This window comes from Rhopilema esculentum, chromosome 18 (assembly GCF_057945365.1).
Source record: "Rhopilema esculentum isolate cy_ngs chromosome 18, ASM5794536v1, whole genome shotgun sequence".
NCBI classification, from domain to species: Eukaryota; Metazoa; Cnidaria; class Scyphozoa; order Rhizostomeae; family Rhizostomatidae; genus Rhopilema; species Rhopilema esculentum.
Genome location: NC_142832.1, coordinates 77,452 through 103,250, shown reverse-complemented (window position 1 = coordinate 103,250; position 25,799 = coordinate 77,452). Strand labels below are relative to the sequence as shown.

General features: G+C 38.1%; 2 protein-coding genes across 11 annotated transcripts; one reads left to right on the top strand and one right to left on the bottom strand.

Moving 5' to 3' along the window:
- Window positions 1-2,958: 2,958 nt before the first annotated feature.
- On the bottom strand, window positions 2,959-23,069 carry LOC148958039 (synaptotagmin-7-like). Of its 7 annotated transcripts, none has more exons than XM_089113731.1 (5): window positions 22,929-23,069; window positions 10,000-10,054; window positions 8,006-8,167; window positions 5,985-6,511; window positions 2,959-3,988 (listed from the first exon to the last, which is right to left on the bottom strand). In XM_089113731.1, the coding sequence occupies exons 4-5, from the start codon at window positions 6,462-6,464 to the stop codon at window positions 3,545-3,547; spliced, it is 924 nt and encodes a 307-aa protein (XP_088969857.1). In that variant the 5' UTR covers window positions 6,465-6,511; window positions 8,006-8,167; window positions 10,000-10,054; window positions 22,929-23,069; the 3' UTR covers window positions 2,959-3,544. The 7 variants fall into 7 exon arrangements, with proteins under 7 accessions (XP_088969857.1, XP_088969858.1, XP_088969852.1 ...); XM_089113732.1 differs by lacking the exon at window positions 22,929-23,069 and adding an exon at window positions 12,355-13,461; XM_089113726.1 differs by lacking the exon at window positions 8,006-8,167.
- On the top strand, window positions 17,450-25,193 carry LOC135681000 (synaptotagmin-6). 4 transcript variants are annotated; one of them, XM_089113723.1, is made up of 5 exons: window positions 17,450-17,597; window positions 21,863-21,946; window positions 23,039-23,802; window positions 24,089-24,206; window positions 24,748-25,193. In XM_089113723.1, exons 2-5 carry the CDS (start codon window positions 21,931-21,933, stop codon window positions 25,065-25,067), a joined length of 1,218 nt encoding a protein of 405 aa, XP_088969849.1. In that variant the 5' UTR covers window positions 17,450-17,597; window positions 21,863-21,930; the 3' UTR covers window positions 25,068-25,193. The 4 variants fall into 4 exon arrangements, with proteins under 4 accessions (XP_088969849.1, XP_088969848.1, XP_088969847.1 ...); XM_089113722.1 differs by lacking the exon at window positions 17,450-17,597 and adding an exon at window positions 18,044-18,199; XM_089113721.1 differs by lacking the exon at window positions 17,450-17,597 and adding an exon at window positions 19,209-19,819.
- The last annotated feature ends 606 nt before the right edge of the window (window positions 25,194-25,799 follow it).

Sequence of the window (25,799 nt, the reverse complement as noted above, 5' to 3'; positions counted from 1 at the left end):
GTTTCCACCTGTTGACTAGATTGCTTTCTTTTGTTTACCAACCTGTGCATGTGTTCAAATACTGAATATAGCAAACATTGTTTTTACGCTCAGCCAATCCTCCTCAATACACTGAAAAGCAGATTTCTATACCAATTTGAAAGCCGCTTAAAGCACAAAAATACTTCCTCCAACTGAATCACAAAGTAAATCTAATTACAGACAAATAAAGTTGTGTAAATAATTTAAAAATCGTCGACCGATAAAAAGCAAAATTGAATCTTAGGTTTTTCACGCAACTAAACTAATCTTACATTGCAGCAATAACATCAACATATTTTCACAGTTTTTATCGATCGAAATTCGTCCCATTCAATGATAATTATTTTGATATACAAACGATGAAAAGGCCACGTTAGCAGAACTGCTACACGAACTTTGGACTACATGGACTCCGCCTAAAGAGTACTTGCGGCGCAGTAGACCAAATCCACGAGACAAGTAACAACACATGTGCCGGACAAAAAAGACAATAAAGTTGTTTTGTGTACTGATGATATTTCGCTAATAAGGGCCAGCGTATGATATGACGTGATACTAAATAATGGAATGGCCATTTCAACCATCTTTGGCTTCAAATATTCTCATTGGCTTGAAGTCATTAGCTATTTTGATTAAATTTTAGCTTTTTAACACAAATATCGTCTGTTTTGGAGCGAAATACCGTTTTTTAAAGGAAGAGAAATCCCCCCTTTTTAATAAATAAATTTCCCTCGTCAAATACCTATTATATATTGTAAAACGTGAAAGTTTTCTAAAATTAAACTTTGCATAACATTCTCGAAATGCTTACTACAATTAGGATCCGCTGGCATAAGACCCAATTTGATTAGGTAACAACGGTAAAAAAGACCATCCACCTTTGGTGCTTTTTCGACGTGATCCAAAAACATAAACATGCTTCAAAACAAAAAATGTTGTTTGTTCCTCGTATTTCAGAGCCAAAAACCAGGATTTGGGATACTACCAACGTTCAAAAGAGGCTGAAATTATGATGAGAATGAGGGATTCCTCCAGATAAAATTGTGCTCCTTTTGCTTCAAAAAGTCTCTTAGAGCTGGAATTTGAGTGAACTCATTGGCTTGGTCTTTATGCTTTGTCAGGAAAAAAAGCTTAAAGCACAACAGTAAATTTCTCTCTCGTCGTAAACTCATATCAAACAAAACAAAGGCCTTCTTCAAAACTATTACATCATTTTCCTTAATTCCACAAAAAATCTGCTCTTCTAATCAATTCTTTTTTCTGTTTGGAATGTAATACAATTAATACTTTCTACGTTTCAATTCGTGTTCCAATGTTCACAACATATCTGAACCTTATAGATGTTGTAAAACTGTTATGGTCAAGTGCTTCTTGTGGTCAGGTTATGGTCAAGTGCTGCCTTAAAGGTAACATGAGGCATCATGCCCGGTATTACATTCATCTTGTCATACGACCTGTGAAAATTATGAATCTACACTGCAGTGCCAAGGACACGGCAGGCTCAAAGGCCACCACATATGCCCTTTGACTTTTAAACTGACATCTTCTTTCCTTTCTTTTCCCCCTCAATTTTCCCCTCAATAACTCTATTGAAAGACTCATTGCTAACAATGGGCCTTTGCGAGCGTGGCGATGGTCCAAACAATGGCAGTAAACTTCTACGGATTAACCAAAATTGATTTCAGACAGACTAAAAATGCATTATGGGATGCTTGCGTAGAGCAATGGCTCATTGTTAGCAATGAGTCTTTAAAGGTACATTTTACAGGTGGTATGATCAGATGAATGTAATACCTGGCACGATGCCTCGTGTTACCTTTAAGGCACACAGGCTTACCTGGAAGTACCTTTGAGCACTTGACCATCTGCAAATCATTTATGAAGATACTGAAAAGGAAAGGGCTTAATAGGCAACCATGTCTAGAAATGTTCATTTAATTGACGAATTTGGTTCTACAGTTCCCAACTTTTACAGCACACGTTGCTTTTCGGTTCATGTTTTTTAGGATATCAAGAGAGTTCTCACTTTTTTCAAGTGCACAAAAAAGTCCGATCACGGCAAGTTGGAATCAAATAATACAGTTAATTTTTCTTTGGGGTATTATGAATATGCTTGTTTTTCTCTCTTCAATCAAAGCAATTTGCCCGAGGGGTAAGAGATTTTTTAGAACAATAGGATTTTTAAACGTATATTTCATCTAATCAGCTGTTTATGTATGATAACCAAAGTTTATAATGCACTCAAATATTAGCCTTTTGCCCTTGCACTTATATTCAAATTGTTAGCGCTTCTGGAGAAGAAAAGATTTTCCTCCCTATTGTATGCAGTTAATCACATTTACTTATTTTAGAATTTTGCGCAATAGTCGCCGAAAGGGGTTGAAGAGTTAAATCCTGTTTTTTGTAGTGCTCTGAGAGCACATATTTTGGAATTTTTAGTACCAATTTAGAAGAGTGCCAATTTAATCGTAATTGACCGGAAAGAATTGTAACAAGTTTTGAACGGATTTATCGAAATCGAACTTGTATATAGATTTTTAATAACCAAAGTTTTTTGTTCTTTCAAATTTTGTACATCTTTTTTTGTCGAACTCGGCGCCTAAAGAACAAATTGTTGCCTTTTCGAACAAGGGGATGGTAGAATTGGAGTGGTACAATTGGAGACGTAGAATAGGTGAGTTAGAAGTGGGGTGGTAGAAAAAAAATGGCAGAATGGGAGTGGTAGAATTAGGGGAATAATATGGATTGATAGGACTGGGGTGGTCGAGTAGTGCAGGTAAATGAGGAGGCATGCAGCACGAAAGACAGCTACATTAGCTTGGCGCATATTTCTCCAATATTCATTCAAGAACCCCGTAAGGATTCATGTGAAATACAAAGAATACCATGATGCCTCTCTTCACACCAAACAGGACAATGTAAAAAAAATGCAAGAGGTCATTGTTTGAAAAATTTAATCGAAATTTCAGCTTGAACTGTGAATGCATATACTAAGAAACGGTATTTTAAACAAAGCTATGAATAAATAAAAAAGCATAATTTAAGTCGTGTGACGACAACACGATTAAAAAGGATACTTGAAAAAGCTATGTGTATGGCAGTATAACTTAATTACAGCGTAAAAATATCGCATGTGCTTCATGAAAGCTAAGAGCATAAAAAAATGTTATACTAAGGCAATGGTTAAAATTACGTTCGATACAAAATAATATTTACAAGAAAATTATTTTTTTTGACATGTTATAAGAAATCGAGTAAAGATATTTCCAGTAAAGTCAATTGAATTTTGATCTCATGAAAGACGATATTCCTTTAACAACCGATAAACAACAGAAAGCCTGACCTCTAGTGAAGTCGTCCTGTGGCGAGAGAGAGAGAGAACATTTCCCAATGGGCTGCTCACTAATTGCTGTTCAAAGTTCACTCAGATTTTCTTGTCATCTTAAGGCCTACCCAAATTCTTTGACTCCTTTGGACCTGCATCTCTACAGAATATTCTCTACCTTGATGACATCTTTGGTGCTCATAAATGTAGATCGTGAATCTCAGAAATTTCTTCGAACGGTTTGGCCACCATATTTTCCCAATGGGTAAACGTGTCAGACAACTTTGGCATGTATGGGCCAATTATCACTCCTCCTATCAGTTCTGGATGGAAGCTAAAGATTTCTTTTGGTTTAGCGAAAACCTGAATGAGAATAATTGCTTCGGTGATTTGAGCTGAATCTAAATCTGCGGAAAAGCCCTCGTCAAATAATAAATTTGGCTCCGCCAACTTAGCTGATGATTTCCACCGCTTCTTTTCACAGCCACCGATAAACAGAAAGACTTTGATGTAGAAGGGTCTTTTCAAGGTGCCACGAGGGCTCTTCAGCCTACGTACACATCCAATTTTCACATTCAGTGTCCCAGCAGCCGACACCCAGTGAAGTTTGACTTCAATCTCGCCAGTGCTAAAACCTTCAAGCTGAGAAACAAAGAAAAGTATCATCATTATGAAGAATTTTAAAGAGTTGCAATATCAGTAGGCTACAAGGACAGGATTCAGAACAGAGAAACACGCCCCTTGTGAATGAGCTTGATTAATGTTAGTTAAATGAATGTTAGCTTACATAAAAGTACCCCAGGTTAACTGAACGAACAATAAGCTTTCTACCGTCTTTCTACCGTCCTTCTGCCGTCTTTCTACCGTCCTTCTACCGTCTTTCTACCGTCTTTCTACCGTCTTTCTACCGTCTTTCTACCGTCTTTCTACCGTCATTCTACCGTCTTTTTACCGTCTTTTTACCGTCTTTATACCGTCTTTCTACCGTCTTTCTACCGTCTTTCTACCGTCTTTCTGGCGTCTTTATAACGTCTTTCTGCGGTCTTTCTACCGTCTTTCTGCCGTCTTTCTACCGTCTTTCTGGCGTCTTTATACCGTCTTTCTACCGTCTTTCTGCCGTCTTTCTACCGTCTTTCTGGCGTCTTTATACCGTCTTTCTGCCGTCTTTCTACCGTCTTTCTACCGTCTTTCTGCCGTCTTTATACCGCCTTTCTACCGTCTTTCTACCGTCTTTCTGGCGTCTTTATACCGTCTTTCTACCGTCTTTCTACCGTCTTTCTGCCGTCTTTATACCGCCTTTCTACCGTCTTTCTGGCGTCTTTATACCGTCTTTCTGCCGTCTTTCTACCGTCTTTCTACCGTCTTTCTGCCGTCTTTATACCGCCTTTCTACCGTCTTTCTACCGTCTTTCTGGCGTCTTTATACCGTCTTTCTACCGTCTTTCTACCGTCTTTCTGCCGTCTTTATACCGTCTTTCTGGCGTCTTTATACCGTCTTTCTACCGTCTTTCTGCCGTCTTTCTGCCGTCTTTCTGCTGTCTTTCTACCGTCTTTCTACCGTCTTTCTACCGTCTTTCTGCCGTCTTTCTACCGTCTTTCTACCGTCTTTCTGCCGTCTTTCTACCGTCTTTCTACCGTCTTTCTACCGTCTTTCTACCGTCTTTCTACCGTCTTTCTACCGTCATTCTACCGTCTTTCTACCGTCTTTCTACCGTCTTTCTGCCGTCTTTCTACCGTCTTTCTACCGTCTTTCTACCGTCTTTCTGGCGTCTTTCTACCGTCTTTCTGCCGTCTTTCTACCGTCTTTCTGCCGTCTTTATACCGCCTTTCTACCGTCTTTCTACCGTCTTTCTGGCGTCTTTATACCGTCTTTCTACCGTCTTTCTGCCGTCTTTATACCGTCTTTCTGGCGTCTTTATACCGTCTTTCTACCGTCTTTCTGCCGTCTTTCTGCCGTCTTTCTGCTGTCTTTCTACCGTCTTTCTACCGTCTTTCTGCCGTCTTTCTACCGTCTTTCTACCGTCTTTCTGCCGTCTTTCTACCGTCTTTCTACCGTCTTTCTACCGTCTTTCTACCGTCTTTCTACCGTCTTTCTACCGTCATTCTACCGTCTTTCTACCGTCTTTCTACCGTCTTTCTGCCGTCTTTCTACCGTCTTTCTACCGTCTTTCTACCGTCTTTCTACCGTCTTTCTACCGTCAGAGCATAAAATGCGAATGACTATTGGATTGCTGCATAATGTTGCAGTTTTTTCTACGCAAATCAGGCAAGCTGGGAAAATAACAGTTTCATAGTCTTTCTTAAAGTGTCAATTGCGATATCTTCAAAAATATTTGATGAATAATTGCAGAACTAAATGTGTCCCGCCCGCATCTGTCCTGATTTAGACTGACTTATGTCCGCTTCAGTACACAGAGGTGTGGGTATTTCCCGTATACAGTTTTCGTATGGGTTGTTTGTCTGGTAAGTGAGTGAACGGAAGAGGGTTATTCTGGCAGATGTGGAACGCCACGTCCCCCTTTATACTAGACAAGTAGTCAGACATTACCATAGCTATTTTATCGAAAAAACAAATATATCACATGAAATCTTATTGAGATACCAGAATTGGCAAATAAAAGCAGATATTAAAAAAATACCTTAGAATTTGGCACTATTTCTCGGATATATAAAGTAGATTTCCAGGACAGATCGATATCAGTCAATCGCACAAACACGTGGCCAATTGGAGTTAGATCGTTCTGTCTTTTTGCATCGTAACATGTTATCATCAAACACTGCTCTTTGACTAAACTTCTCTTAACAGGGATGTAGGCAGCAGAATGTGGTTTAAGCACGCGCTGCCTCTGCTTCTGATTAAGCAAGCAAACTTTCACTTCTAATTCTAAGTCCCACGTAGTTCCTATTGCCGCCGGGGTTGGCTTCGCCGTCAGATCCACGTTTTGCAATCTAACAAAAACCAACTCATCCTCTTGCGAAAACCAAACTTCAATAGATACGTAGCCAATCGCCTTTCTATTTATAACTGTTCCGAAAACCTCAAGTGATCTTGATTTACTTTTCAGCAAGTTTCCGGGCATTGTCTGGCACTGGGCCGCAGTTTCTAGTCGTCGTGGCATAAGGGGGCTATCATGGTAACTTTGGGGTATGGTGAAAGGCGCCGGGTCTACGAATCAAAATGTGACAGCGTTTAAAAAAGGAATGAGTGAAATCAGGCATCCTATCTGATTTCTGTGAGAAACCTGTCTTAATCTTGTACAAGACTTTAGTTTCGTTTACAAACTGTGTCAAATATGCTCTGTGAATTGACTTGCAGTAAATAACACCAGTTTCCGTCCAGTCACTACACCTTAAAGAACCTCTAAGATCAATATTCCTGAAAATGGTTTCCTGGGCCAACTGCTTTGCTTCTAGTGCACCAAGAGCCCCCTAACGTAAAAAGTGCGTTGCCCAAGATCACCCAACCAAACAACTAACCAGAGGGTACTTGAGACATGTAGTTATGTCGACTCGTGTCTCGTATTTTGGAACCATGTATCTAGCTTTTCATCTTATAGAAAAAAGCAAGAGGCCATTGCTTAAAATGAAGACGTTCAACTGGTGCTGGGTGGGCAATTTCTATCTGTTAGAATATAATAAAGGCCCTAGCATCAAGATAGCATGGCCAGAAAAAACTCTCTTACTTGCTTAGCTTCCAGTTCTCCAAGTTCCTAGCTTCATAACAAGAATGGTAGCAAATGGCACAATGCATCAATTCTAGTCCAGAGGCTGGAGGGGGGGGGGGGGCTATTGTCACCCGAGAATTTACCACACCAACTTTTTCTGATGTAGTTACAGGCGTAGATTACGAATTTAAATGTTGATCAAGTGTTTAAGGGGGCGTTTCCTAGAAACAGGGGGCCAAATCTTAAACAAAAATTCTCTTTTAAAAAGGCGTTTTCTGGCATTCAAAAGGGGTTTGACCACCAATTTTCCCTTGCGCAACTCGTCTTTGCCCCCTCCCCAAAATCTTGCAACCCTGGCTACGCTTCTGGGCATTTGATAAAGTAAACCATTAAGAAATGTTTGGAGTTTTCGAAGCATTAGAGATTAATGGAAAAGATCTACAACGGATGTGGAACCTTTATTGGGAACAGAGTGGTGCAGCCATTAGTTGACATCAGTTATGAGAGGTGTAAGACAAGGATATTTGTTATCCCCACATCTTTTTAATCTATACAGTGAAGTCAATCTGAGGGAGATAGAGAATATGCCAGGTGTGAAACTTAATGCTGTCAATAATAACAACTTTGGATATGCGAATGACACTGTACAAGTTGTGGAAAATGAAGCAGCCCTGAATAAGGTTGTATCAAAAAATGAAAAAAAGTCTTCAAATTAATGTAAAAAACACCGAATGTTTGTTTATATCAACGGAAAAAACAAATGTTCCTTTACGTAGCAATAACTAAGGTTTTGAAGTTTACCTATGTAGGCAGCTTGATAACATTAGATGGAAAGTGTGTAACTTAAATCGAGAAAAGAGTTGGGATTGCAAAGGAGGTTTTCGACAAGATGAATGCTCAGTTTTACTCTATGGACAATTAGTGAAAACTTGGACAATTAATGAAAGCATGGAAGAAGTTTTAAATCAATTGAAATGTGATTTAACTTTACATACCAATTTTACTGATAGAGTTCTTAATGAAGAAGTTTTAAGAAGAGCAGGAGTAGAAAGAAGCCTGATGAAGGTTATAAGGTAAAGACAACTGCAAATCTTTGGACATGTAGATAGAGGCGGGTGAAAAACCACGATCGCCAACATCCTGGAGGAACAAGACCCCTAGAAGAAGAAGAAGGCGCATACTTAATCGTAAAATGATCCATCTTCGAGCTATACTCTTTTCTATAAGAACCAGTAAATTGATGTTCAGGCTGGCTGTTCTAGAGTTTTTCGAAAATTTGTGGCTGGTTTGTTCTTAATTTGTTCTTAAATGTTATGGTATAAGCAGTGCAACTGCTAATAGCGTGTTCAAGCCTTTTTTGCCAACAAACTGTTCAAAGAGAAATACTAGGTATCCTATTAGCTGTTGCCAGTGCAAAGGGGTATCGGGGAAAGAGGGAAACAGATAGCTTTGTCCAAATCAATTCGACGATTCTCTTTGCAAGATGCAGTGCTGATACAAGCAAATTGCAAATCCATTCTGGCTAGATAAAATAATGGTTTACCTGAAGCAAGATCTTTTAAAAATTAGCAGCTTGCATAACGCTTTCTTTCGGTTTTATAATATCTCTAGCTCAAAGACATTTCTGTGGGCTTTTAGATACTTTGTCAACATCGGTAAGGGAAAGAAGCGTATCCACAACTTTTCATTGAAATGCCATATTCAGGACCCACTTTTTGTAAGTGCAATTATGTTGTGTGAAGTCTTTGATTCCATCTGAAAGCGATGTGATCATTTTATTTATATATAGGTTTTTCATACTTTCACTTAGCTTAGATTCTTATGGGCTTTCTATGCGGTTAATAACGACATGTCGAATCCAATTAAAATCGTAAATGTTATAAATGTTATATCGCATGAAACTTTTTCCCAGCATCATCATATTTGCCAGTGCTAACAAGGTTGCGACACAAGGAGAGCTATTTCTTTTGCGGCTCTTCCCTAACTCCAGGATGTGTTGCGTCAAGATTTTTCAACTGTCGGCAATAGCACGAGCTATATCGTGCATAATTCTGCTCATTCGTTGTGAAGAAAAATGGAAGCGATTTATTCCAACATTGCACGGTTTACATCTGAATAATTTAAGAGCAAATTAAGAACAATCCAGCTGCATATCTTCGAAATAAATGGCCAGCCTGAACTTAAACTTACTGGTTCTTATAAAAAAGAATGCAGCTCAAAGATGGATCATTTTACGATACGGTGTAGGCCTAAGGAAGTTCAAGACAAATGGCGATATCATTTTCATTGATGAAGAAAATGATGAAGAATTTTATCTTTTAGCTCCTATTTGTTCTGTCTTTACAGGGAAACCACATATCATTTGGAGACCTTTTAAGGCTAGCAGATTTATTGAAAATACATTCTAGTCACATTTCCTAGAAAAATGTTTGAAAAATGCAAATTTTGTAGGTTTTTCTTCCGACAAGATGAAATGTTGAAAGTTCATAGGCCCCCCAAAATAGGAACCGGTTTTATAATGACAAATATCGCTGATATAGAGCTAATTATAAGCAATATTATGTTTTAACTGATATCAAAATTACAACAAGCAGTCAATTGCTGAAAGGAGAATTACCCTAATTTTTGGGGCTGACACCCTGTTTCTCGGAAACGCCCCCTCAAACACTTGATCAACACTCAAATTCGTAATCCATGCCCAAAACTACATCAGAAAAAGTTGATGTGATGAATTTTCCGCTCGGTTGGCAATAGCCTCCCTCTAGCCTCGGAACTATTCCAGATCTGGCAGTCAGTCAAGTTTTTACTGCCTATTTAACGATTAGCATAGTGCTCAAGTTTAGTGCCAAGATTAATGCCAATAAAGAGCAAATACAACATTATAAAGCAAGAAAATTTAAGGGCTAAAAATATAAGAAGGTTATTTTGGCTCAGTTCTAAAAGCAGCCACTTGTATGATATCTAGTTGATTTGATGAAAAACAAATCACCTCGTCGGCTGATCACCGGGCTAGTTGCTGTCGCTCTCTCCATAGGCATGCTCTTCTGCAAAAAAAGACAACGTTCAGAAAGGTTTCAAGGGCAGGAAAGAGTGCTTAAATTTGCAAAGGTTTCGAAACTGAATAACGCAAGTAAGGTGAAGCTCGCAGTTACTTGATGTCATGATATTTTCCTGTTTGATAATGAATAAAAAACGCTGAAGGCTGGGAGGAGAGAAGCTAACCACCCTACCTGATCATGCTGTCACAGAATCACAGACAGAATACTGTTGGCGTAGGACAAGTACCCTCTCTAGCCCGAACTTCCTTAACGACAGGACTGAAAACGGACTCAGCTTTACCTAGACCTTTACCTGTAAGTAGATCGAGCTAAATGCACTTCTCAAATAGGGATCCACTTCAGCTTACTTAGCTGCCAGGAAATTGACCTCCTGATAAAATAAATTTTTCTGCACGCTTGTATGCAAATTGTCCCCTAGAAGAGATATTTCACCTTTCGCAGCAAAGTTGACATAATTTCAAAAGCACGTCAAACCTTAAGTTTAGATGAAAACAAGAGATGAAATCAAGATCTGAAGTTCGTAGAAATAGAAGCTTGCAACGTGAATCATGCTACCAGTATTATTCATAATCTGATCTAATCAACAGGGTTTTATTTACTCAGATCAGAAAGGATTCTATTAAAATAGCGTTATGGCTTTGTGGGCAGTTCAGCCACTTGCTGTGTTTTGTGAACTGCAAGTAGAGTGATCCAGATATGTGGTTTTGATTGATTGTGACGTAACACCACAAACATGATCGATTTCATAGAAACAATGGCTTTCAACAAAATTTCAAGCTCAAAGTTTAATGTTACAGGCATATGCGTATAGGGTAAGGACTAGTCCGTAACGTCAATAGGCAAACAACAGATACCTAAATCATTTGAAATTTCTAATCACACTGAAACAAAATGCTTATTCAAACTCGCCCATCCTTCTGATGTCGCCCATTCTGAAGAACTTAATTTTGAAAAGAACTAGTTAATGTGCCAAAATGTTTTTCTCGCAAAACAGCAGCGTCACACACCACAAAAAGTCTTACTCATTGTGCACTATGATACGCCTTCATTTATTGTCACATAAAGAAATCAAAATTTGATCAACTAAAATGGAGCCTTCCGCCTTCTCTCTATTGAATAATAAAGAAATTAAAAAACTTGCAAGAATAATATGCGGAAACAAGGAAACTGACCGTTCCAGACCTGCTAAAACAAGCAAGGTGATCATTCGAGAACAATTTTTAAGCGATCAGTGATGTGCAGAAACAAGCAAAGTGATCGTTAGAGATCAATTCCTAAGGGTTCAGTGATGTGCTGAAACAAGCAAAGTGATCGTTAGAGATCAATTCCTAAGTGTTCAGTGATGTGCTGAAACAAGCAAAGTGATCGTTCGAGATCAATTCCTAAGTGTTCAGTGATGTGCTGAAACAAGCAAAGTGATCGTTCGAGATCAATTCCTAAGTGTTCAGTGATGTGCTGAAACAAGCAAAGTGATCGTTAGAGATCAATTCCTAAGTGTTCAGTGATGTGCTGAAACAAGTAAAGTGATCGTTCGAGATCAATTCCTAAGTGTTCAGTGATGTGCTGAAACAAGTAAAGTGATCGTTCGAGATCAATTCCTAAGTGTTCAGTGATGTGCTGAAACAAGCAAAGTGATCGTTCGAGATCAATTCCTAAGTGTTCAGTGATGTGCTGAAACAAGCAAAGTGATCGTTAGAGATCAATTCCTAAGTGTTCAGTGATGTGCTGAAACAAGTAAAGTGATCGTTCGAGATCAATTCCTAAGTGTTCAGTGATGTGCTGAAACAAGCAAAGTGATCGTTCGAGATCATTTTTTAAGTTATCAGTGATGTGCTGAAACAAGCAAGGTGATCGTTCGAGATCAATTGTTAAGTGATAGGTGTCATGCTGAAACAAGCAAAGTGATCGTTCGAGAATATCGTTGAAATTCTTTTTCCATCCCACTGTAAGTCAGTTCTAAAAAAGTGCATGGCTCAAAGGCTATGTAGGGCTCTTTTTTTGCGTCCTCCTGGGCCAAAGTATTTACTAGATACATAAAGTTAGCCATGTTTCAAGGATAGAGCAGTAATTTTCTTCACTCCATTTTGAATGTTCCGTTGATACGTACTATTAAAGCAAGCTGATGAAAATTGAAATGAAATTAGGCAAAAAATACAATGCAAAATGACCATCTTATATCATGGTGTTAGTCCCATGATTTCAAGGCTATTCTTATATGAATGCTTCGTTCATATTGCATAGCTTATGTAAAATTGTTTCAGTCAGCTTCACTGACCTGAACTTACCGATAACATTTCATTTTTTACATGGAAAGAAATTTATCTGCCCTGTTCAACCAGTCAGACACTAGTATTTATTCAGGCTAACTGGCTACACAAATCCAACAACACGTCGTCTGCATCAGTGCAATCTCAACCATTCTAGAACAATTTGTTCGTCTAATAGGACAAAACAAGGTAAAATATAACCAGCTTTAAGGAAATTAATTTTTCATGTGGCAAAAACGGCCAACAAAAACATTCTTCATGTGGCAGAACAAAAAACTTGAACTGTTACTATTGTTATGTTAGGCAATGCTGGCAATCGATATTCATGGTACCTTTAGTCCTTGGGAGCAACAATCATTAGCAATTCTATCAAGCTGACTTGCTTTCTTCAAACAGGGTCTACAACTCACATTTATTTATAAGATTAAACACATAGTCAATACTATCATTATCAACCCATTAACAAAACTGATAATTTCGAATTAGTGAAAGTTCTAATTCGTAGTTCGAAATTTGATTCACTGTATTGAAGAACGATCTTCTAGAAAAGTAAACTGAACGTCATAATTCCGAAACCTCAAAAAATTTTCGGTCACGCCCTTTTCAGCCCTCCCACATTTAGACTGGTGCGCGGTCCCTGCATACAACCTTACCGTTACATATCGAACCTAACAAAGAGTTTGCTGTTAAGCTTAGCATTCCAAAGAAATATACACGGTGCAAATTATTAATTGGACAGGTCTTTTTTTTAAAAAAAGGTTTTCATAAAACAGAACTAACAAGATCGGAATTTAAAAGTTTTTCTTTGTTTTACATAGAGTGTTGTTTCACAGAATTAGTTAACAAACAAGCCGAGCCCCCGCGACCAGGCAACTAGTCATCAAGGGAGGCTTATTCTCTCCCTTAAACAGGGCCATGCCCCCACTCTTTTTCGAAGCAAGTAGTTTTAAAGCTATAATATAAGGGGTAAGAATCCCTGGCCTCTACATTTCTAGCCTTGCCCCCCCCCCCCCCATTTTCAAATTCGTGTTGTATCATTCTTAAACATATCCAAAATGAAAACAGCGGTTTGAAGATCTAGAAGAAAACCACGCAGAGATGAAATTCCTGTTCGACTTTCTGTAACTTGACATACCAGATATCTCTCCAACACGCCAAAGCAAGTCTGTGTCCTTTTCCTTTGCTGCAAACATTTTGAAGAAAAATGAGAGCAAAATCTCTCACAACCAGCCGATTCGAAAATGTTCCCAAAGGAGCCATCACAAAATTAGCATTGGATGTTCTTTCTTATTTTTTCATATAATTTTAAAAGAAAACATTTGCTGGTCATCTATGATATTAGAAAAAAGGCCTTTTGGAAGGGGGGTGGGGGGAGATTGAAAAGCAAATACGTGTGTTTTTCTACAAAACACAATATTTTTCAGATAAGCAGCCACTGTCACACATTTTGATAAACAATTCTTTTTTCTAAAACCTTATCTGCCGAACTCAGCCATGACTCATCATGCTGACGGATTTTAGGCCCTGTTCCCACTTACAAGTTCACACAAAATACTACATAATTCAAAACTCTGATGGAAACCTGATTTTTTAAAAGCAAGTGGATATCATTATTGATATTTTTATTTTTGTAAAAAAAACCAGTACTGAATAAATTATACATAAAAGATTCACTGACCCAATACGATACAAATATCATAGTTGTCGAAAGGGTACCAGATTCAGCTTCAACTTCTGTTCGCACGGCGACAATACCCTCTTCACAGCATAGCAAGAAGCAAATTCAAAATAGGGTGGTTACACTTCGTCGTGCGCACTCAATGCCTATCCGGTATGAACAGTAATCTCATAGGCAACAAATCCGGTATGAACTTTCGCAATGACGTAAATGAGCATATGAAAGCAGTGCTGCCACGCACAATATAATATTTCCACCTACCTCCTTACAAATCTCTACCTACGCACAGCCTACGCAGCAACTCAATTTTCTACCCACAATTCCCTACGAATTTTGAAAAAAACCTACTTTCTACCTACGGAAGGAAGTCGGCAGTGTCTATTTTTCAACGCTGTTGCTAGATATTTGCGATTGGGGCATTGCATGATAAGAAAGACAGATAAACCATCAATTTTATATTTTTATATTTGAATCCTATTGTTCTATAGCTGTATTTTAAATCTCTCAGGTAGGGCAAACCAGCGAAAAATTCATGGTAGATGGAGGTTCTTCCATTTTTGGTTGCAAAAATTCTCTAGAATAGAGAAACAATACTTTTAGAACTAACTTTTGCACTTCCGCATAATTTTCGCACATTTTCTAGTTGTAGTTACCCTGGCCTACAGCTCACCTGCACTTTCTGAAAAAATCTACCTACAAATTTCGAAAAAATACCTACATTTCAAAATGTATACCGTAGGTTTTCCCTACAACCTACAAACCCTCAAAATCCCTACTGTAAGTAGAAATCCTCACGTGTGGCAGCACTGTATGAAAGCGAGGCGCATTATTCAAAACTATAAAAGACTGGATCGAGCTTCTAATTGCTTGACCCTCATCAGAACCGAGGCTCGCCAATTTTGATTAGTGATGTGCTGACTGCTGAAATGAGTGCTTACTGATTTTAATCGAAAGTTTAATCGAAAATGGGTAGTGTGAAAAAGAGATTGTTAGCGAATGGTAGGAAGAAAAAAGAGCGATCTCTTGGAAGAGAGTATGCATGCAACACTGATGGTACTCCAAAGCGGCCTATATTTTTTCCACTCCCACAAAAAAAACCAGAAAAAGCTCGGTTGGTGCCACTTGGTAGAAAGAGTTGATGGAAAGGATGGATTCAAAGTAAGAACTTTTACTCGACTTTGCGAGAAGCATTTCAGTGACAATGACATAAGAGGAAATCCAAGTCACTGGCGTTTGAATTTGGGCTCTGTTCCGCCCTTGAATCCTCCTCGGAGTTCTGTTCAAACTTTCAAGAAAGAAGACCTCGAAAACCTCCTTATCACTCAGCTCCTCTAGTCCTTCTTTGTAAAAAAACTGTAGATGTAGTTGTTTTCTCGATTACCTTCACAAAGTTGCATTGAATTTATGTATATATGTCTTACTAATGTTTCTACTAAACTCGATGAAATAAAGGATTCATATAAAATTACTGCAATCAATATTCTCCTTTGCTATTTTTTGTAAAGCTGTGCTTTTAATATTGTACAATTAATGCAGATGTTTAAATTTTGTTTGGTAGCATTTCAAAGAACAACAAACTGAGTAAGGCAAAAAATATTACACGTCTTGCATCATAATCACCATCACAAAACATGGAAACTTAAGTTAAGTTCACTTTGAGTTGGGATAGTTTTCCCAGCCATCAGCTTAGTTAATTCAAAACCACATTTTACACGTTTGGTTAAAAATTCTGGCAAAAAATAGCCACACAATAAAAATATTTCAGCTTGAACAAATTATTCATCATAATAAATTGTCTCTGTGAATGCAGAGTTTATTATTGCCAAAGAAGACAACAAAATACTACCCCAACCTGAAAATAGTACCATGTCTTTATTGATTTCAGAATGCCTGCAAGTGTATTTTGAGTAGGGACACTTTATTTCCCATATGCTACCACCAATGAAGCCCAAAGATGTGGACAGGACGATGACGTCTTAAAGCCAACTGCAGACTCCTAGAATGTCTTTGTATGCTTCCCATGCATGACTTTTATCAAAAGCTTTGTCCATGGGCTGTTGCAGTGTATATGAATCCTTTATAATATATAGCTTTAAACTTGAAGATGGCTCAACACTATATCAATGTTGGTTTTTCCCATTTCCATTGGCGGGCGGACACGGCCCCTCAATTTTTTTGCAAAGCAAGCAGCTCTAAAGTTGCAGTAAAAGAGGAAAGAAGCCTTGACCCCCTGCTTTAGCTAGCCTTGGGCCCCCAATTTCAAATTCGTTGCTTGGGCCCTGAGTGCTACAATTAAAAATGGTGTCAGGGGCACATGATGAACCTCCACCTCAAGATGATAATCAAACATCAAGTGTCGTTTTTATAACTTACAATGCATCTAAATGATTGTCAATAATTTTAGGCTGAGACCCTCAGTGAGGGCATCGTCTCCTTTTCTGCTCTCACTTTGAGAAGAAAGAGCTGGACCCTGCACGAGCACAAACAGGAAGCAAGCAAAAAAATCTACCTGTTAAAGCAACGTACTATGATAGCTCAATTTATATTCGTAAAATGATTTTTGGTATCGTGATTTCTTTGTCTGCGATTCTTTGCGAATAAGCCAAAAAAAAATTGACAACATAAACATTGCTGTGCATTCACGAGCGCCGCAGCCAGTGAAATTTTTTAAAGATCTTAAAACCCCGTTTACCAAAACAATTTATAACTTAAAACCTTTTGAATGAATATGGCAAGCTGATACAGTATAGCTTACATCTAAAATTTATGCCGATTTTCGAAAATATTTGTTTTCCTTCGTCTGCCTTGCAATTTCCGATACTGATCCCTTATGCGTGATCGTCTTTTTGCCAGTATTTCCGCTTGGGTATTTTGCCTCAGCTGAAAACAGCAAGTTAGATATCTAGCGCCTTTGACGTTTCTATATCACCAAGATATTGATATCATTCATTAATACTGATAGACACATCACTTTTCTCGTTCTGGCGTACAGACCTCGCTATCAATCTTGATTTACGTCATTGCGAAAGTGACTCGTTATCATTATAGCTTGCGCTAACATAATCCCTTCTCCGGACAGCACTAATTTACCTGGCTGCCCCGTGCGTAATCTCACCAAAAGTGTTTAAAGCGTCTTTCTTCACGTTTTAAGCCTTGAACTTAGCCTATATTGTTTCGGCAGCCTGAGAGCGAATGACAATTCTCGCATCAATCAGAAGACCACATTTCCTTTTGAAACCCTTAATTTGTTTTTAAATGAGTTTCTAGATGAATCTACTGATATAATTTACTTTGTTGCTAACTATTTCCAGCAACAACGATCTTTAATTACCAAATTTTCCATTACATGGATTTTTGTAGGCAGTTAAAACGTGTCCTGATATGTAATTGCGCAATTAGCCAATCAGAGTGGTCGACCAGCCTCCGATTTCAAATATTCAACGTTACAAGTTTTTTGAATAAACAACGTGCAACAAAATAAGCACTGACTCTCTGTCATGTTTGCTGGTTGAAAAAGGTGCTGTTGTGCCTTGATTCAATGCTGACTGGAAAAGTTGTGAAGCAAAAACGTCAATCGACTGGGGTAAGATACTTACACTTTGATAAGAACGCAATCTTTTACATTTTTTATATCGAAACACAAATCTACCGAGAGAAATTCATAAGGGTGTTGACTTATTTCCCTGCTCATAATCCCACATATGAGGCCAATAAGGAAAAGCGATAGAAATGAAAATGTCATTTTCTCCTAGTTGCAAAGAGTACCGATTAGAGTGCATTCGGACTTCTAAACTGTTTAAATAAATAACGGGTGAAAAATAAAGCAGTTTATGTCACATCTGAAATTAGCGCCAGTAATATAAAGAAGAACAGAACGGTTTCGGCTTTATTTTTCCTGTAAATTGAATCAACGACGGGTCGTTAGGAAAATATGTGCAAGCCGCGGAAAAGAAGACAGCAGCTGATACAGTGGGCTGTTTGACCAAAACAATAAAGGTGTACACAGCTTAGAACAGCTTCTTTGATTTTCTACACGTTGCTTTTTGGCCTCTAGGCAGCAATAGTTCACGTGAAGTCATTCGAAGGAAACAGGCCGAGGAAACAGGCACATGGCACCTACATTGCATCAATACACAAATAGTTTTATGATGCCTTGAACTAAAGAAACCAGACCAGTTCAACATTGTAAGTGGATGCTGTGCGTTCATACATTAAGTACTCATTCAAAGTCATGTTTCATGTTTTCTATGTACATCTAAGGATGTGTATGAAAGGCCTGAAGGAAAGAAAGCAGGAAAAAGCGTCGAAGATGAAGATAATTAAGGGCTGATTTACTGCGTTACGATCGCTGTAATATAAGCAAATGAGAAACAGCCGGCAATAGCAGCAATAACAGAGAACTAAGGTGTTAAGACAAGCATGTAAAAACATACTAGAAAAGCAACAACAAGCAGAAAAGGCAGTTACTCAAGAACCGCCGAGAATATCAGAGATTGAAAGAGCTAAAACCTTTTGAGGGGGTTAAACAAAAAACCAAGAGCTGGGCGATTTTTGTATGGTTTTGAGTACATTTTGGAAATTTTCCCCCCGTTTCCGCGATTCCTAGACTAACTGGGGATATGACAAAAACATCGATAGCTGTGGCAAAAATTTTGATGTTAATAAGAAAAGGCGTTAGCCAAAAGGGGGTGCTAGCCGGAAGGAGTGTAAGCTGCAGGGGCCAAAGGGGTGAAAAGAGATAACTGATGAAAAAGTTAAAATATCAAACCGTCATGTTCAACGAGTTGGAGTATGAAAAACTTGTAAATATAGTACTGAGCAGTGGGGACTTGGCCGTAATAGCAATCATCAATAAGCATTAAAGGACTGTATTACCTGTAGTCCATTACACAATGAATCTATCAAGAGTATACAGTTTGTTGCTAATTTCTATGCTTACAGTTACAAAATCTGCTGTATACCTAATTTTGTAAGGTGAAATGATAACTCCAGGTGAAACGTAGCATGTATACAAGATGTAAAGGTCGTGCCCGTTTTAATGAAAGATCATATAAGGGGCACAGTGGATACACCCCCCCCCCCCCCTCCTCGAAAAAGCAAATTTGCCACGAATTTTGGGTTTTTTGCTACTTTGTTACATCTTTCAATGTCTCTTTAGCCACTGGGACACGTGACCAGTCAGCTCATCTTGTAGATCAACTTTAGCTCGGCCTCTGTGAGAGCTTTTCAAATTACGCTGATCATCATGGCTAAATTAACATTGGTAACTTATGATTAAAAAAAGTGATATTTCGCTACTGAAGTTGCTACTGCAGCCAAAAAAAACAATTTCTTATTCTTGGTTTCATGTCATCTCTATGAGAAAGACAAGTAAACAAAAAAACGAAGGTCAACACTCTTAGTTCCCTGTGAAATGATACTGTTCTTGTGAGGGTAAATTATGGTAGAATCAGCAGGGTCTCAATCTCTTTACGGCTGTACATAAAGTCTCAATGACATCTCGTCTCAGAGACATCTCGCGCAATGATAACGATAAACAAAACAAAACTTGATTTTTGTTTCAAAGGAGATAATACCAAGGATACTAGTTTCTAAGCAACGTAAACTGCAAAGTGAAATTTTTATATGAAAAAAAGTTAAACTCTGATAGCCATTTAGCAGGTGGTTGAAGAAATTGAATGAAATGCAAAAATAATATTTGCCGATGGACTCAAATTTAAACCTTGCGTCGAAAGCTTCACATTTGCTTGCATGGAGTGTCTTTGATGCCCTGGCATTTGATTTTTCTGTTCTTTGAAGAAAAAGGTATGAAACAGTTACTGCCTTGGTCTTTGTAACTTTATAGGTGTAGATCTAGCCGTAATTTGTACATGCATCAATTGACTTAATTCCACCATGTTTCGTCAACTGAACGAAGAGAAACAAATAGTACAAGAAGATCTAGTTAAAAATTGTAGCATTTAGAAAGTCTTTCTTGCGAGAGTGTATACTTTTATTGTTCAATCCGAAAAAAGAAGATGCGATTAGTCTTTGAGATTCGCTTGTTTTTAAGACGGAAACATAGTCCGAGCAATATACAAATCAATTCCTTTTCAACGATATTAAAAAACACAAAGGATCACAAATGCGTCGCCTGACTTGCGCAAATGGCCCATTGGGAATCACTGCATCTAGAAAATAAAATAACTCACAAACCTACAACGATCTGCCGATTTTCGGTTTCCAATGATAGCTAGTGGTAAAGCCTTGCAAAAACTACAAGGATTAAAAAAATAAGACAAACTGATTGATAACATCCCTGACAGGAGTCTAATGGGGAATTCTGATATTTTCTTGTACATACTACAAAAATCCTAACAATTGTATCGAAAAAGAAGCATTTTCGGCTAAGTTCAGAGAGGGCAATATTCGGGCTGTTTTTTTGAAAAAACTAGATTTTTAATTGATCTCCTCATATCCAAATATCCATGTGCCTTTCGGGAAGGCTACATTACACAGTAGGCTCTAACAAGGCTTCTTTTCCAAGGCTTTTGATTGCCTCAATCGTGAGCTTTTGATAGCTAACCTCATAGCATATGGATTCAGTAAAAGACCCCTTCATACACAATTATTGCATGAGCTGCGGCAAAGAAGGAAAATAAAAGCAGATTCAGTTCTTGGAAAAATGCTTCCATTGGCGTTCCACAAGGTTCAGTACGTCCCCTTGCTATTCAAAATCTTCGTCAACGACATTTTTGTCTGGTGAAAGATAGTGATTTATGTAATTATGTAGATGATGCTACTTTCTTCGCACATGGATCTGATCCAGACAGGAACAATTGCATTTATTTTAACGGTTTGAAAATGAGTACAGTAAAATAAACGCTAGCTTCTTGGCGCACTTCTAAGCAAAATGTTAAGCTTTCAATCGCATGATGTTGGCCTCTGCAGTCATGGATGGATTCAACGCATTTAGCTTTCAAAATGACTTCCTTCAAAATTTCTTATATCAGTTATTGCCCAATTGTCAGTATATTACATGATAGAAAATTGAATATTAAAATACATTCAAACTTGAACCAGTTATCAGCTATTTAGTGATATGACTATGATGATTATGAAACCTATTTAGTGTCCCTTTGTCAGAGAAATTCATAGCTGCTCTGGATTGGGATATTCAAAACTGCTAATATCCGAAGTCATACAATATAAACTTTGAATTAATAACAACATTGGTTTACCTAGTGCTAAAACATATGGCACTGAGACAATTAGATATATGCACCTACATTATGGAAAAAGTTACTGGAAGAATCAAAGAGTCATAAACATTGGATATGCTCAACGAAAAACAAAATCTATAGATAACTTTGAGTGCTGTTTTAGATGAACAGGACGTTTTGGTATACATACTAGCTATATATGATAATTATTTTTCATATTTATTATGAGTAGTTTGCTTTAACTAGCTCGATAGATAGCTAAATCTATTTGCTAACAATCATTTACTACACTATTAACATAATTATGTGATTTTGCATATGACTATAACATTTTCAAATGTCCGGCTGTACAACACATCGATTGGCCAATCAAGATACTTAAACTCAAATGTTGAATACGCTATGTGCAAACCACTCATCCCGCTAGATGAAAAGAAGTCTCAGGCGAAATATTTCTTTAAAGCAATTTGACTGATCCAAAATTTACCCGGAAAGATTTCGGTTGTCGGAAAGGTATCGAAAAGGAGATGAATTGATTTGTCTGTCACCGCAGAATAGCACTTTGTGTTTTCTGCCGATCACCGGTTTAACAACAAAACAATGATCATTTATGTCAAATTAAGCCTGGAAACCTGTTTACTTGCAGGTTGAGGAAAGAATGGAAAAAGAACAGAAAAACTGAAGAAAATACAGCTGGACTGTTCAAAGCAAGCTATGGCCTTGATTCAGGGTAAGATTACTAAGTGAAAAAAGGAACAAAATCTAAAACAAATATTTAAACAAATTGAACACTTTTGCTTTCTTGTTATAACATACACCTTTCTAATCACTTGTACTTTGGATTTTTATCATCGAACCAAAGTATTTCAAATAGCTGAATGCCGAAAATTCATGCAGCATTCTCTTATGGAGGAGTTTTCAGTGCCGCCTTGGAGAGATGGGTTGCGAAGAAAGCAAACACACACCGTCCAAAACAAGTAAAATTCAACAGGGCCACGTGCAAGTATCTTCCACGAGTTTCAATATTGATGTCCAAATGTTGAAAGAAAGAAGATACATCAGGCGATTATGATAAACATAACATGACTTGGGATAATAGAACAGGATTTTTCAAAAGGATCTTATATTTCCTCCCAACCGTGATGTAGTGGCTATGATAGCCCATCCCCTGGTGTGGGACGTCTTTCCTCATAGCAGATCTAGCGCATATTGAGATGGATGTTGTTATGGCTCCAATAAAAAGGGGGCTGAGGGACACGAGTTTGGGCTAGGATTGACTGGGTAGTTCATTTGGTAAACCAAAGGCATAGTGTCGCTGGCCGCTGGCCGTGGGTTTAAAATCTGCTTGGTCATGTCACTCGAACAGTTAACAGTTAACTATATACCATACAAATAATAAATTCATAGAGGCTTCAATGTATCAAAAGACGGTGTCCAACTTGGGCGTGGCTGGTCAAGAAGATATTGTTTATCTGACAAAATGCTGTGTCATTGAAAAACAGCATTCACTCATTCCATTCACGGTGAAAATCCATTTACTGATTTCAAATCAATCCTTATAGATAAAAATCCTGCCTAAGTAGCACTGATATGATGTGTGGCGAATCCAACAAAAATATTGTCGGGGAGTACTTGTTCCGTTCCCCAATGCATGGAAACAGCAGCCTTGATAATAATGATACTAGAAAAATGGAATTTTACTGTAGTCTTACCTTTCGCAATTCTTGCTCCATGGAGAACATCTTGATTCAAATTCGCATACCATGTACCATTTTTATTAACATAACACTTGTTTTATTAAAAACAAACTGTTTGTTTTCAGAGGAATGGTTGTTCTACTTCCTTCTCTGCATTTCGTTTGTGTTTACCATCATTCTCATTCTGATATGGGTCCGTTGGTGTCTGAAAAAAAGAAAGGCCCATTCAAATCGAACAGAAAAGCAAGAGTTAAAAAGTGCCGTTGCGTTTCGGTACGAGGCGGGCCTTCATGCTCAACAAATGCCTTTGCGATCCCAGTACCCGCCGAAATCGTTGCCGTCGAGCCCTTTAGCACAAAGACAGTTTGTGGACACCACTGTTCCTTTTGGGATACAGCGAAGACACTCCTATGATCCACACTCTTTTGATCCCGCCACATTAGACGTTGAAATGTATTCAAGAGAAAAAAGCGAATCGATGGGGTCACTGCCCTACCTGGGCCTCGGACGAATGTGCTTTCAGCTGAAATATGACAGAACGGCAGAAAAGCTACACGTTAAAATAAACAGCATTGCCCAGCTGCATCAAAGGAATGCAACCCCCCAGATATTTGCGAAAATTGTTCTGATGCCCGACAAAAAACGAAAGCAGCAGACAAGAGTTGTTAAAGATGTCAACCCAGAATTTAATGAAGAATTCGTTTACACGGCTCCTCCAGACGACATCTTGAATCGAACATTGAGGATGACAGTTTGTACATATGATAGATTTTCAAGGCAAAGTATCATGGGATATATAGTCTTTCCGATAATTGAGGCGAAGGAGGATCTCGTTTTGGATCAAGGCACAGAAGAAATATGGAGAGAAATAACCAAAGATGATTTCATAGTAAATATAAATATTTTGATTTACCATTTTGCTTCTCATGCTTTGAATCATTACAAAACTGTGTTATAACGAGGCTCTGACTTGTATCTAAGCCTCAAATGTATCAAAGATATTCATCGAACTTGCTTTGTAATATTACCCAGAGTACAATGGCTTGAGGGAGATCGGTCCCAATAGCTTGAGCTTCTTTAAAAGGCATTGTTAGCATCTATTAAACAAAGTAGTAAATCTCTGATGACCTAGATTTACTGACTTCCCGATTATGAAATGATTTTTTATCAAACAGCCAGGGGATGTTAACGGGAGCATGTTGATTTCGCTGATGCACTTGCCGACTGCAGGACGACTGACCGTGGTGATCTTAAAGTGCAAGGATTTGCGAGTACACGACGAAATGGACTCTGGTAATTAAGATACTTTCACTTCTTTTCTCAACTTCTCCACGTTCCTAAATTAATCGAGACTACCTTCAACAGGGTGAAAAAGCATTTGCCTCACTTATGAGATTTGCAGTAGTTTTTGCCCAGGCGGAGACTGACAGCCATAACAACATCTCTCAATGGTCAAGGTTAAATGTTATTGGAACTAGTAAGGTCCTCGGATATTGCTCTGATTCCGATGGTTTCCAATCGAATTGATTGGTATGCTACGCATTAATTGAATGGGAAGCTACGCATTAATTGCTCATGCCGCATTTGTAAACCATTTATAGGACAAGTGGGCTACATAAAATGACAGGGTACCTACTTTACATTGGTGTATTTTATCAGTAATTCATTTATTACTGTTACTGTTGTTAAATTCGGTTCTTGTTAATATATGTAGTTGGTTTTAATTAGTTTCAACTTAGATAGTAGCGTACGTTTACCAACTTCAAAGAACGTAAAGAAAAAAAGTTATTGCAACAGTTCAAAGCCAATTTTTTAACATTGTGCATCTTTCTAGGAGTATATGTGAAAGTGTCAATGATATCAGGCGGAAAGTCAGTAAAGACAAAGAAGACGTCCGCGTTTCGGAAACGAGACATTGCTAACCCAGTTTTCAACGAGTCTTTTCTTTTCGATATACCGAACGAATACATGGATAAAGTGAGTTTCATCATGGCAGTGTGCGCAAACCCGAGGTCTGGGTCGAGTAAGAGGATTGTTGGCAGAATAATGGTCGGGCCATACATGTACTCAAGTGGGGACGGGTTGGCCCACTGGAACGACATGCTGCTGTCGCCAAGACATTCAGTGGCTCACTGGCACGAACTGATAAGATGACATAGTTTCTCAGAAAATTTCAAATCAAATTCATTCTACACATAAAATCACCAATTGAACAATTAAATGAAAAGTTTCACACCTTTGTAGAATAATGGGGCGGTTAGAATGATACATATAAATTAAGACCATTGGAGTTTCTATACGTATGTCTGCAACAACGGGAAGGGACAACAGTCTCGCAAAAACGAACTTGACTGTTTTTAAAATCAAACAAACACAAGGTGGTAAACGAAATAAGAATAGACTAAATACTAAAAAGATTATTTTCGTGAATTCACAGGCTGCTTTGAAAATGCAAACAAACGGAAAGTGATTCGTAATGTTCAGGTAGAGGAATGGTTTTCAGATTTTAAAAAAAGAAGCCTTTTTACAGTAGAAATTCTCCAAATTAAAGATAATTTTTTCAAGCCACTTGATTGGCACATAATTCAGGGACAAATACGGCAGCTGAAATATGGTTTAATGGTTATTCATGTTCCTTACGAAGTTGATTATTTTTGTCAAGACTGGAACCAAGTTTCAATGAAAATGATCTACTATTTCAACTAGCTCGAGCTCTTTGAATTCAAACAGGCACTCCAATTGGCTCCTTGTCAGAACTGCTGCCCTATATTGTTTTTGAGTGAGCACATCAAACTTAAAGACAGCAGCTGCCTTTCTGTCATGGTAAATCGAAACTGCAAATTATCTTGCTAATTTGTTAAATGTGTCTCGAACCTTGACTTATAT

What these genes read in the sequence shown, in the direction of transcription:
- LOC135681000 (XM_065195252.2), top strand. Translation starts at nt 22,948, where the DNA reads ATGGAGAACATCTTGATTCAAATTCGCATACCATGTACCATTTTTATT. An exon ending in TAACCAAAGATGATTTCATA is followed by an intron (nt 23,803 to 24,088) that starts GTAAATATAAAT and finishes TTTATCAAACAG; the next exon opens with CCAGGGGATGTTAACGGGAG. An exon ending in ACACGACGAAATGGACTCTG is followed by an intron (nt 24,207 to 24,747) that starts GTAATTAAGATA and finishes GCATCTTTCTAG; the next exon opens with GAGTATATGTGAAAGTGTCA.
- LOC148958039 (XM_089113726.1), bottom strand. Translation starts at nt 22,958, where the DNA reads ATGTTCTCCATGGAGCAAGAATTGCGAAAG. An exon ending in CCCGGTGATCAGCCGACGAG is followed by an intron (nt 6,512 to 9,999) that starts GTGATTTGTTTT and finishes TTTGATTCGTAG; the next exon opens with ACCCGGCGCCTTTCACCATA. An exon ending in AAATAGTGCCAAATTCTAAG is followed by an intron (nt 3,989 to 5,984) that starts GTATTTTTTTAA and finishes TTTGTTTCTCAG; the next exon opens with CTTGAAGGTTTTAGCACTGG.